At 41.9% G+C, this 12,621-nt stretch overlaps 1 protein-coding gene and 1 long non-coding RNA gene across 8 annotated transcripts in view; one reads left to right on the top strand and one right to left on the bottom strand.

Moving 5' to 3' along the window:
- SLC4A4 (solute carrier family 4 member 4) overlaps window positions 1–12,621 on the top strand; it is a 224,422-nt gene that overhangs the window by 135,830 nt on the left and 75,971 nt on the right. For all 3 annotated transcript variants that reach the window (XM_084519333.1, XM_084519335.1, XM_084519334.1), the window contains exon 7: window positions 5,666–5,742. In XM_084519333.1, coding sequence (XP_084375459.1) covers window positions 5,666–5,742 — 77 coding nt within the window. The remainder of the gene's footprint in view (window positions 1–5,665; window positions 5,743–12,621) is intronic.
- The window catches only part of LOC311436832, a 105,349-nt gene continuing 98,494 nt past the window's right edge, over window positions 5,767–12,621 (bottom strand). For 4 of the 5 annotated variants that reach the window (XR_014693107.1, XR_014693108.1, XR_014693109.1 and 1 more), the window contains one exon: window positions 6,931–10,333. This is a non-coding gene — a long non-coding RNA (uncharacterized lncRNA). Of the gene's footprint in view, window positions 5,902–6,930; window positions 10,334–12,621 lie in introns of those variants that run through there. The other variant, XR_014693106.1, reaches the window with a different exon arrangement.

Below are 12,621 nucleotides of genomic sequence, written 5' to 3' on the forward strand. Positions count from 1 at the left end.
GAGTTGTAGACACCAGGGATGAAACACTGGTTCAAGAGCTACCAACAGGCGAGACTTGTGCTCCTAATAAGTAAACTCACACCTTTGGTCACTGAACTATGCAGAAAGATGCACTTGTAACTGCGAATGTTCAAACACTGTCACCTAACTCGCTTGCTTGTGCAATTGCTTGAGCGTTTCTTTCTTTTTTTTTTTTTTTTTTTTTTTCCCTTCGACTTTTCAACTTTGCTCTCTTCCTCCTCTCTGCTGCTGCTACTGTCTCCTGCTTGCAACACAAAAGCACGCAGCCCACTTGAGAGCTCCGTGCCCTGCCTAGCGACACGCACGCTGGATGATGAAATCCGAGTGCAGCGCAGCCCCAGCGTGGGATGGCTCAGTAAGTTGGGGCAGGGGGACAGGGGAGCGGGCTGGGCTACTGCACTCTGCTGGGGAGATCCGAGGAAGAGCAACGGGAAACTTGTACTCGTTGGTGTCTTAATGCTTGCTGCTGTATTAACACTGGGGAGACTGGAAGCCCATTCCTGGCGGAATGGCTGCTGCTCTGTCTGTCCATTTACTCCCACTGTCCCCATTCTGTGCTCTTTTTTCACTATTTTGCTTTTTTCTCTTGCGTTTCCCATCTGTGCTGGAACAGGTAGGTCAGCCTGCACTCCCGTTCAGGCAGTGGTCTCTCTCCTAACCCATCTAGCAAAATTTCATACGTGTATTGAAGTATGCTTTGGCTGTTAAAAGGGTTTCATGAATTTTGCAGTTAGTGCAACACTATAAATGCAACAAGCTTAAATATTTTAATTTCCATACAAATTAAAGACAAAAATAGGCTCCCTTTGTCACACAGCTCGCAGGCGCCACCAGCTTTGTCTCCCTGTGATGAGCTGGGCTTTTGTCAGGCCTGGCTTTTCTCTTTTTATCCTTTGTAAAATATTACTCATCAGGAGCCTTGCTGATCACAGAGGAGTGTGCTGTTCCCACAGGAAGGCACAACTTACTGCACCGATGACGCAGAGATGTTCTTTGTAGCCACAGCAATCTGTAGAAATCTGGATTTCAGGATATTGACTGTGAAGGATGACTACCAAGCCTATTAGTAGAATGAGGCAGTAACACAGAGGGGTTTGGACTGATTGCCTTACTTTTTGCACCACTTTTTGCACTTCACTGAGCACAGCCAAGGAGAGGCTTGCATTGCCTTTGCTGGAGAGACAGCTATATAAATGAGGCCTGAATCAGGAAATTACCCTTAGCAAACTGTGTAAGGGTGAACATCATGTGCCAAAGTCTTTGGCTGAGGTCTCAGCAGCGGAAACCTTTCATTTCACTGGTTTGTTCGGGGCACTAGACTCTGCAGGCTGATAGGCTTGTTGCTTCCTTCTGCTCCCATATTCTGCTCTGTTCAGGGAAGCTACTTGGCCGAGGACTCCAAGTTTTTAAGGTCCCCCTCTTTTTTAAGTCTCTCTCAGAAGTGATGTTGCTAGATTTACTGCAGACGTTACTGTGTCACAGGAACCCCAAATATCTGAGCATCCATTAGGAACGTGAGTTGGAAGGGATTTAGGCTGTACGAATTTGAACAATGATGTCCACAAAGCCAAATGGCTTTTGATACAGGTTTGTACACTCCTCATTGTGCATTTGTAGTAGCACTTTTCTCTTACAGTGATTTTGCTTGGCAGTCAGGATACATTCAGGGATTTGGGGAAAACTTCCAAATGCAAGCTGGGGCACGGTCAGGTTTCTTAGGTCAGCAAAGCGGGTAGAAGGTGATGTTTGTGGTTTCCAATCTGTGTTCCAGAGATCGTCCAAGTCAGTACTGAGTGGGAGTAATCTGAACTTCAGGACCTAGTAAAGCATCTTCAAAGGATGATACGCACAGACACCAAATTTTAGGGAAAAAGAGTCATATTGCATGCTCAAGAGGTTTTGGCTGTCTGAATTTTTGTTGCAAAGAGATGGAGATATGAATCATGTTACCCTGAGAGGTCTGTTTAAGCTGGGATTATGAGACACTTTCTACCTCCAAAGAACAAAGAGTATCTTTTAAAGTTTTGGTACTCAGATCTTTTAATCCAAGGCCAGTCTGACAATTGAGAAAGGGAGTGAATAAGGTCTGCATGTTTTGCCAAGAAGCTGAAGTTATGGGTAATGTGCTCACAGCTGCTCTTGGGATTAACTCAGAAAGAAGCGCAGGTGCAGGCTGGCTTTCTTCTCAGGCCCAGGTCCTTCTGCCTGGTAGGCACTTTAACTGAAAAGAGAGTGCTAGCATACAAGCAGTTTCCTTAGAGAAAGTATCAGAGCAGTGCTGAATTTCCAGCTAGGGTCTTAAGGGCAGGAGGGGGACACTTCACCCAAAAGGAGTTTATTGAGACACCTCCACCATGGAGGTTTGTGCTTCTTGTACAGCATTTAGTTTGTGCCCTCACTTCTGGGCTCTGAACACTTATCCTTGCTCGGCCTTGTAGTGGCAGTTACAGCTGTAGCAGTGATGGCTTAAGAGTATTTGCAAGGCTGTGTTTGTAGGGAAAGGCGGTATCTTTATTAAATCAATATGTACAAGCAGAGAAGATGCAATGGTTTTATTTGGCACATTTGTCTGTCCAGGTTTGGAAAAAAAATGGAAAACCTCAAGAAAAGTATGCCTTGAGAAGAGCTGCTGTGAGTTTCTTGTGGTTATGTTGATCATGTTGGGAAATTCAGAGAAAGGGTAATTGGCATTTGAGAAGCAGAAAGAGGCTACTAGCAAGAGGTGATAGTCATTAGCCACTTCCTCTAGCAAGAAGGGTAATTATCTCCTAAGGAATGTTCAGTCCTGGATGAATAATAAAAAGGGAAACAAATGTTGTAATCCAGAAAATGATCAGCTATGAAAGCTGTGGACTCTCATTTTAGTCTGTTTATTCCAGAATTGGACCTAGAACTTTGGAAAACCACCAAAGCAGTATGCAGAAAATGAAGAGAATGCTTCAGCAGATGCCTTTCTCTATGGTTATGTAGTGCAGCTCTTCCAAATAAAATGCACTAAAACCACACTAAAAAAAATGCAAAAAAAATAAAATCATCAATATTTTCTGCACTTCCAAAAAGCTTTTTGGAAGCCATACTTAGTTCCTTCTCAGCTGGAGGCATTAACCTTGCCAGGATTCAAAGGTCTCATGGTAAGACTGGAAGAAGAGGGAATTGATCTCTGCAACACCATCTCTCCATCCGCATCAGAGGAACAGCTCTCCTGAACTGGCCTTGTGCAGGTGGGCAGTGTGGGATACGCAGTTCTGAGAGCAGACTGTGAATAAGAGCTTCTCAGTAGGTCTCTGAACTGTTCCAGATCTGTTTAACTCTGCTGAACGCTTTGGTGTTTAATTTCTGTCACTTGGTAGCACATAAGTGGGCTGATAGGAACTTTGCTTTGACTCACTGAACTGCATGAGACCAATTATCAGTGTGAACTAGCTTTCACATTTTAAAGAAAGTGCTTCCCTGTTTCTTTAATTGATTTTATTGGCTCAGATTTGCAAAACAGCCATGAGTGTATCTCTGTATAGAGCTTCAATCTTTCATTTTAATTTATAGGTACATTTATGTACTTGTCAAAGATTTCCCAGAGTTGGCAGTATCTGAGCAACTTTTCACAGATAATTAATTGCACCATAAAAAAAAAAAAAAAAAAAAAAAAAAAAGGAGACCTTGGTTTCAATAATGGGCTTCAGGTTTCCAAGAATCTTGTTTTATTTTGATTATATTTTCCATCTTTGCTTTTTACCACATGTTTATTAAATATTCATATCACAGAAGGTGTTATAAACACCTTTTTAGAAACACCAAGTAGTGTCTATTCCATGTAACAGACGCAATATACATGAACAAGTTTGAGCACTTTTTCCCTGTTTTATTTATGTGCTTATCTCCTGCCTACAGATTCATATCAAACAGTCAATCAAACATTGTAAACATTTCTAAGTCTGGCTTGCTAATAATTAATTAGGAGAATGGTTACTAATATATGTAGCTTAAACCAGTCTTACAAGTGGCATTTCTCACTTGATGAGTAAACACACTTGTAAAAACTCTGTAGACATAGGTGGGGTCTTAAACTTGGCTGGCAGTAACAGCAGGAAGAAGAAGAAGCCAGGATCCTCCTTTTATGACATCCACTCGTGTTCTTCTTTTGCTGTGTTGTCATCCCCGGTTGTGGCAATAACACGCAGCAGCTGTACTGTGATTCAAAGTGGCTCAAAAGAAAGAATGCGCATAAGTCTGCCTCCACATACATTGAATATGTTGTAAAGAAAACCCAGCTCTGGAAGTCCAGATCTTTTACTTACTACTTGTTTTTTATTTTTTTTTAAATTATTTTTTTAATTATTTTTTTTCTTGGTATGCAGATTTATTACAGAGCTTGTTTTCGATGGGAGTTGATGAACACTGCAAGGCTGGACTTTCATTTTATTACGAATATTGAACCGTAACTTCAATGAACATTGTCTGAAACCATACCCTAAACCAGAGATACCTCAGAATATGAGAAATACCTCCATGTCATTTCTTTCTGAGTGTTTTCTGTCCTTCCAGTTCTGTTCACAATCAGAAACTCTGTGATAATGACTCCTGTTGATATGCTTGTGGTTCCTGTGAGAGTGGAAAAGACGGGTGAAAAATTTCAGAACAATTAAAAAACAAAACCAAACAACCAAACATGCTGACTGCTGGGATATTGTGCCCATTCCAGAAATTTCTTCTTTGCCCTTTGATGATTTTTCTTCTTACATGATTATGGCTATTTCTGTGTTTCTTCAGTTTTAAGACTTTTAGTGGCACTCAAATCATGGTAGGGTTGTTTTTTTGCAAGATCTTTAGGACTGTTTTCTTAGGTTTTGCTAGTCCTTGAGAACATAAGATGCAGCATGAAAATGGTCTGTAAAAGAGCAAACAGTTCCTGACTAGCTCAGCTGACATCGTGTCAGGCTTACAGATGAGCAGTTAGTCTCTGAAAGAGAAGTGGAGGTTAAATATTTAAGCTCTTGGTCTCTGGAACTTTTCTCTCCCTCTAGAGAGAGAGAGAAGTCTCACCACTCTGCTGGTGTCAGGAACTGGGGACTTTTTGGCTTTCATTTTGGTGCACACACAGTTTTAAACAGTAAAACCTTTAAGGTTCTTAAGTTTAGGTAACATGGTCACTTGGGGAAAGGTAGATTTTAGTTTTTGGCTGTTTCAAAAGACCGAGAGCTGCCAACCTTCCTCACTGTGTGAGCTGCATCCTGAAGTCTCGGATGCTGAGAAGCGCGAGGCAGATGGTACTTAAGAAGGTAAGCTACAGCAAGGGCTTGGTAGGGAGGAGTGACCATGAGGGTTTCACTGATCTGTTGAGGGATGGGTTTGTGATGGGATGACCCAGTTGCATCCATCCCAGCAGTGATTTGCTGCTCTGCTTCCCACCCTGAGACAGGGATTTTGGGAAGTCCTAAGAGATTTCTGCTGTCCTAGGAACAGAAAGGTTTAGCATCTTTTTATCCCATGTGCCACGTGAAGTTACAGAAAGCAGCCTGTCAGGGTCTTAAATTGCCCACATTGACTTCCCTTGTGCAAGGAAAGGTGTTGCTGTAGCCTGAGCCTCTGTGTTCTTCTGACTGGATTGAAACAGGTGCTTTAATTGGTATTGACATTGTTCTTACAGGCAGTCCAGCCATGACTCACAGAAATCTGACTTCCACCAGTCTGAATGACATCTCTGACAAGCCTGAGAAAGATCAGGTAAGCTTCAGATTCAGACTTCACTTGGTGTGTGGTTAGGAGCCGGGTGTTGGGGAAAGAGACTCTGTACCGGAAAGCTGAAGAAGGAGAAGTCGAGCAAGGTGAGTCAAGTATTTCTGAGTCCGCTGACTGGATCCTCCACTTCTGAAGCATCAGTCCCTGAAATAAGGAGGTTAAACTCTTGCAAGGTTTGAAGCAAGTGGCAATATGTACAGAAGCTGTCTGACATCCTGCTGATCTCCATGAGAAAGGAATGGATGACCTCCAGGTCTTGATATCTGCCTGGTCGTCTTCTTGCTGAAAAGAGGGTCTTCAGGGGTTTCAGCAAGGGTCTCATGTCACACAGCACAGTAGCTATGATCATACAGCATTCAGGCATGTATTCACATGGGACACAGGGTAGATTAGGAGTGTTTGAGGGGATGTGTCCCTACTACAGCGGCTAGTGTAATAGGATGTGTTGCATCACTTCAGAAATGCAACCCTGCTAAAAAAGGTAAGTGTGGAAGAACAGCTTCAAAATGCAGATGGAAAATAAAGTTATAATTGGCCTTTGTACCTGCAGAACTACATTTGACTAATTTCTTAGAATGGGTAGTGTTTATGGTTAATCATTGGGCTTTCTTTTGTGTGTGTTCTCATCCTTACTGAGAGTGTAAGTGTCTGAGGGGTAAAGAGTTAGAAAATTTGAACTCTTAGAAAACTGGTGTCCGGATAAGGTCTCTGTGCAAAATTTGTCTTGTTTAAAAAGTGGGTTATTCTAAAAGCATGATTATTTCTTTTGGAGAATCTTTTTCCTGTGTTTTTCAGTGCTCTAGTCCCATGGTTATTCTGAATACAAATGACAGTTACTTTGGAAAACTATTTGGATAACAATATATACAGGCCAGCTGAGAAGGACTCTAGCTAGGACTCAGCTATTCTTTAGTCCAGTCATCCTGTCTTTTCTTCCTCTTCTGGCATGTGATTTATGCTACTGTTACTTCCAGTTATTTTTATATATATATATATATATACACACATATATATATAACCTTTCCATATGTTATGTGAAAAATCCATGTAAAAGGAAGAAATGGCTAGTAAGACAAAAAGCCTCATAATACTAAATGTGCAGAATTTATATAATAGTGCAATGCAAAAATCCTCCTCTAGTACCTCCTTTAATATACAGAAAGCACTTCGGTGGAAAGAAAAAGGGTGCCGTGTGTTTTGCATTGACCACATTCATTCAAAGTTGTACCATACAGTGGCATTGTTTATATTTTTTTTACTCCACAATATGTTTTCATTATTGTATCCCTCACACAGGGAAAGAGTACAATTGTAAAACAGCTTTTTCATTGGAAGGACTGTTGTTTTGCATTTTTAATCACACTGTAATTGGGGTCTTACAGACAGAGTAGCAGAAAACTAGGTCTGAACTTAGCAGCAGGCTTCTTAGATTTCAGTGCTACGAACAGCCTCAATTGTCCCTCCTGCTGAAATGTCTGTGGACACATGCAGATAATAGACTTTTTGTGTAGAATTGAGTATAAAAATAGATGTCTTGGTTGGGCTCCTACTGAGTTCTGTTAATAAATCCAATTTGGAAGTGTGCTCCAAAGTTTTAACTTTCAGAATAGATAATACTTGACTGTTTACAGTGAAAACCGTTACTTTTAAACTAACTAGTTCCAAAAAGCTGTTTAGTTAATTAGCCTGTGTCCTGCTGATGAACTTTGCACAATGGAACCCTTGTACTGTATGCTTGTTGAAGCTGGCCTGATAGATCACCTCAGACCTCAATTTTCATTACTGATTGACTGAAACTCCTGTCTTGATAAAGTCTGCGAAACTCTGATGATGCCTGGCAAGTTTCTGGAGCAGAACTTAGCATGCTGTACAGCCATGAGGGAATAATTCATGGTGTTATGACAACAGGAGCTGGAAAGAGAACAGATTTTCTTGCCTTGACAGCAGAGTGACTGGCTTTCATTATCTTGGTATTCCATCTGGAAGCCTGACAGTTATTGAGGCCATCCAGTGAGATATGAGTCTGCTAAAGAAAGAGGCTATGCCATTTTCTATTTATTTGTGTATATGTGTGTATATCAGAGGCCAGCTTGTCTTTAAACTGCGACAGGTTGAAGTTAGTTTCTAACAGTTGCTCAGAGCAGGATTGGGATCTGAGCTCTTTGATCAATCACTGTTTTTGCAAATATTAAGGAGAGTATTGCGTGTGTTTGTTTTAAAGGAAAAAGGCTTTGAACAAATTTTTAGATAACATCGGTAATTTTTCTGCCTACCTGGATCCTTACTTTCAGTTTTGTAACCTTTAATGCTAATTGGAATGGTACAATTAACAGTAGTGACATTATAACCAGAATACTTCCTTTATCTGTTTCAATAGGTTCTTACGGAGCAGGTAAGGTAAAATCAAAGTAGCTACCTAAGGTAAAATCAAAGTAGAGGGTTCTGGATGCTCTCTCTTCAAACTGCAAAATGTGCTCCTCAGATTTTTTCCTTCTTTCTCCCTTGCTCCCTGTATGGAGAAGAGCTGGTGGCAAGTGCTTTGCAATTAGATCATGACCTCCAGCTCTCCCTTTATTTAGTTTGGCAGAGTGGGTTTTGTGATTGCCACATGTGACTACACAGAGAGGGGACAGTGGAGCATACCTTAGAACAGCTCTTGCCCTGTAGAGCCCTGCTAGCTCCTGCCAGTAGGTTCAGGACTCTCTCCTACCTAGAAGCAGCAGTAGCACTTTGAAGTAGCCTTACTTTTCAGTACCTTCAGGAAAGGCCTGTTACCCAATGGCCAGCTTGAGTAGGGTTATGACAGAGTGCTGGTTATGTGAGTTTTACCATAAACACTGAGTTTACAAAGTGGGGATGTGACTACTTTAAGTACTGAGTCATTGAGTTCAACTCTATGTTTCTAACAACTGAGGATTTCCAAGAGTGGACTTTGAGGTTAGAGTGAACAAAACAAGCCTGGAAAAGGTCAGAAGAGGACCCTCTAGGAGGGGGGAAGCTCTCTGCAGAAGAGCAGAATGTGTTAGCATGTTATCTAATATGCTTGGCCACCTCTCTCCTCTAGGAGCTGGCCTACTATTGGCAGCAGTGCTTCATTGTGGTCACTGGGCAATGCTGCTTTCAGATGGCTTTTTTATTGTTGCTTTTTAAGACAGTCCAGTTAAGGGGCAGTAAGTGGGCAGGACCTCAGCTACAAAAGCAAAAGCCCAAGACTGATTCTTCTAAACACAAACACTTCTCTGAGGCGCCAGCTGTCAAGTGTGGTCTCCTGAGCCTATTTTTCAATCCGTGTGGGGAGCTGGGATTGCAGAATCAAATGAAGTTTCAGGTGGGCTGGTTACCTCTTGCACAATTGCCTTGCTATGTGGAGAAGAAGCTCTGCGAACACAGACAGCTCTGTTAAGAGACTTGAGCTAAGACAAGCATGCGTGACTTAGTGAGCCCATGCCATGGCAGCATCTATTGCAGGTAGCTGCATCTGTCACAGCAAGATGGAGAAGTGTTAAAACTGCCTGGGATATGGCTGAGGACGTGGCAGTGGAGTGTACTAGAAAGCAATGGACGATATTTGGGTTTTCCTTGAAGATGTTTTAGAGAATTCTCCCTGAGGGATGCCTTCCCTGAGGTTTGCATGAGCCCGTTTTGTCCTGCCCTGCAGAATCCTTGTGAGGAAATCAAATGCCAGCGTTTAAAGGCAAGTACATGGTGGAGGTAGTGGCAGTTGGACTGCTGTGCTTCAGGGTCAGAGGAGTAATAAATGACCGAGGGAAGTGAGAGAAGACAATAACCATCAGCTTTCCTATGACTGAAATCTCTATAATGAGGAGCTGGGCTTTGCTTCGCTACACAGATGCTGGACCTGTTTTGGTGCCCTGCCCAGCTCTGTGGCCTGCTCACAGAGTGCAAAGATAAGTTTGAAGACTGGCAGCACTGGAAAGAGGCACATTAGAAAATATTTACAGTGGTTTCAAGACTCACTGACATGAGTACAGGAACTGGTAATAACAAGAGATAAGATTTTATTAAAATCCTACATAGCACTCAGGTTTACCTGTATTAAGCTTTGTGACGTTGGTTCCTCTGCCCTTAGGGAAGGGACTGTTTTATGCTTACTTTGGATTTACTTTGATCTTGTTTTTGTTTTGTTTTTCTCATACCCTTTGCTGTCTTAATACACTTTTCAGTTAATCTTCCTTACTGGGTAACCATTAAGCTGTTGTCAGAGGCAAAGAAAATGAACGTAAGATCCCTCTTGGAAAAGGCTGGAGTCAGGAAAGGACGCTCAGGCTCGTTCCAAAGGATCGGCCGAGCAAGCGCTGCCTGTTCCCCAAGTGCCAGGGCAAAGAGCCATCAGCTAGAGGAAGGGGGAAGAGGCTCCTTGGCTGAAAGGCAGCAAAGGAGCAGGGATGTAGGCTTTACTTACAGATGGGTGCTTCCAAAGGGTTCACCATTGGCCTTGCTGTTTGCTTTGAAACCAGCAGCATGAGCTCAGTCATGCTAATGCCGAACCTTTCTTACAGATGCCATTGTAAGCGTTCTCTGGTGGACACAGCTGGCTGGCTGCAGATCTCTTAGCCTGAAAGGAGAAAGTTTTGTACATAGTCTGTCCCCAGAGACAACAGTTTGTGTACACTTAAAGAGCACAAGTCATTTCTCTATTGGAAAGTAAGAGAATGTGGGGGGACTGCAGTTTCCCATTATTATATAATATATAAAAATATTATATATATAATCATTATTAAAATATATAAAAATATTATAAGATATATAAAAGGCAGTTCTTCATTATGTTAGTTGCTTCTATTTTAGACCTGTGACCTCTGCTACTTACACGCTCTCCATGTATGCCTGGTGCTGGCACCTGTAATTTTGTGACAGCATTGTTATAGCAGTAACTTTCCTCCAGATCTGCTCCTTGCAGCATCTGACAGGACAGCAGCACAACTGTCAGTGCTGGGGAAGTGCTTCTTGGAATTGTGGTTGAATGTACAAACCCAGCACTCTATAGCTGACCCTGCTACTCTGCTGCAGTACTTCAGACCTGTGCAGTTGGTTTATTCTTTGATAATTTTAAGATCGTTGCACTAATAGTTACTGCCATCTTGTTCTCTGAAATCCATTTCAATGTACTATTATTCACTAAACAACAAAAAAATATTACCGTAGCTTAAATGTCTGTTTATTCTCTCTTTCCGCTCTGACATGAAGCGTTTATGGACATGTGAAAAGCAATTAAGATTAGAAACCTTATCAAAGGAGAGATTGCTTCATGAAAAATGGAGCTTGAACTTTTTCACCTGCTTTATGTAATGCTGTTTTATATACTTCAGACTAGATGAAATAACACTGCTGTCAGAGTAAGACTATAAGGTCATAAAATGATATAGAAATCTCAAAGTAATAAAGCCCTGGGTTATTTGTAAGGTAGGTGTCTGCACCATTTAAAATGCCATAGTATGCTTTTTTCCCCCCTTAAATTTATGGAAAGTAAATGATTTTAAAGCTGAGACAACAAAAGAAGGGGCTAGTTACCAAAATGCAGAGTTTGCAGAAAATCTTCAAGTATGTGTTGCCTTGTCACGAAAGCTACGTCGATCATATTGATACAGATTGCACACGTCTATGAGACAAAACACAATGCTTCCTACCTCCACTCCATCTCCTGGTTACTCTTCATACACTGGCGGTCACAACTGATGGTTTGGGGAAAGGGCTATTAATTATGACAATATTTTATTGTCTATTTTGGTAGTGCAGAGTCAGTAACAGCCAATGGCAACATAGTGTGTGGACATCAAAACTTCCCTGTAACGGCTGTGTGGTCAGTGTGGTGGGGTAGGATCAAACCAAGCTTCTTTGAACCATGCCTGAACTGTGGAAAACATCAGGCTCTCACTCATTGTGTCCTGGTTTCTTGGATCTTTTTGTTTCTCTCTTTCTGCCTCTGATTCTTTGCCTTGTCACAGGTGAGCCATGGGAAAAGGCTGAGCTGCAACTGTAGGGGGAAATAACTATTTTCCTCTGGTAGAGCACAGCACTGTCCCCATTAATTCATTTTCAACTTTCACCAGACCACTCAGCTCACCTTTTCTGGCCACTTGCATAGAACAGACTGTACAGTGGCATCCACAGGCAGCAGCAAGCCATAATTTCAGGTAGAGCAGAAGTATAAGTATTTTCTCTGGGGCACGTTCAGTCTTGATTTAGTCTTACGCTGTTATTTCAGGGCATTGGGATCTGTTGACGATCACCAAAGTAATACAAAGCTTTTGCCAGGCAAGTCCCCAGTTGAGCTCGTAGGATAAAAAGCCCTGACAGGATGTTTAATCATCTCTCTACAAGACAAAACAGGGAGGTTTACAGGGAACAGAAGCGATGAGGGGAAGAAGGCTTTTATTCCCATTTTTAATGCCACTTGGTAAACATGCTGTGTTTCAGGAGGTGTAACAACAGGAAAAAAAAAAAGGGAGAGCTCCAAAGGAAGTCTTCCCTTTCCTCCTCCAGAGCATGTGGGAAGCTTGCCCTGGAGCTAAACAAAAGGCTTGATTCATTCCTGCTGCCAATCTCCTATCTGTCAGCGGTGCTAAGCACCCAGACAGCTATGTGTGGTTAGCAGGGTATTATTTATGAATATTGAAGTTAGATAATTTGCATGAACCGGCTCCTCTCTGCCATGAGAATGACGACTTGATTCATTGTACTGTATTTCATTTAGATTGCAAAAGAGACTGGTTCAGCATCCTGAGCATCTTACAGAAGACGCCAGGGCCCCGACTCAAATTGCTCTAATGATAAGTAGCTTCAATAAAGGGCACTGAATTTTGATTTTGCTGTTTTATCATGTTTTTGTTTCGGAATTGCTTG

This window comes from Aythya ferina (genome assembly GCF_964211825.1).
Source record: "Aythya ferina genome assembly, chromosome: 4".
NCBI classification, from domain to species: Eukaryota; Metazoa; Chordata; class Aves; order Anseriformes; family Anatidae; genus Aythya; species Aythya ferina.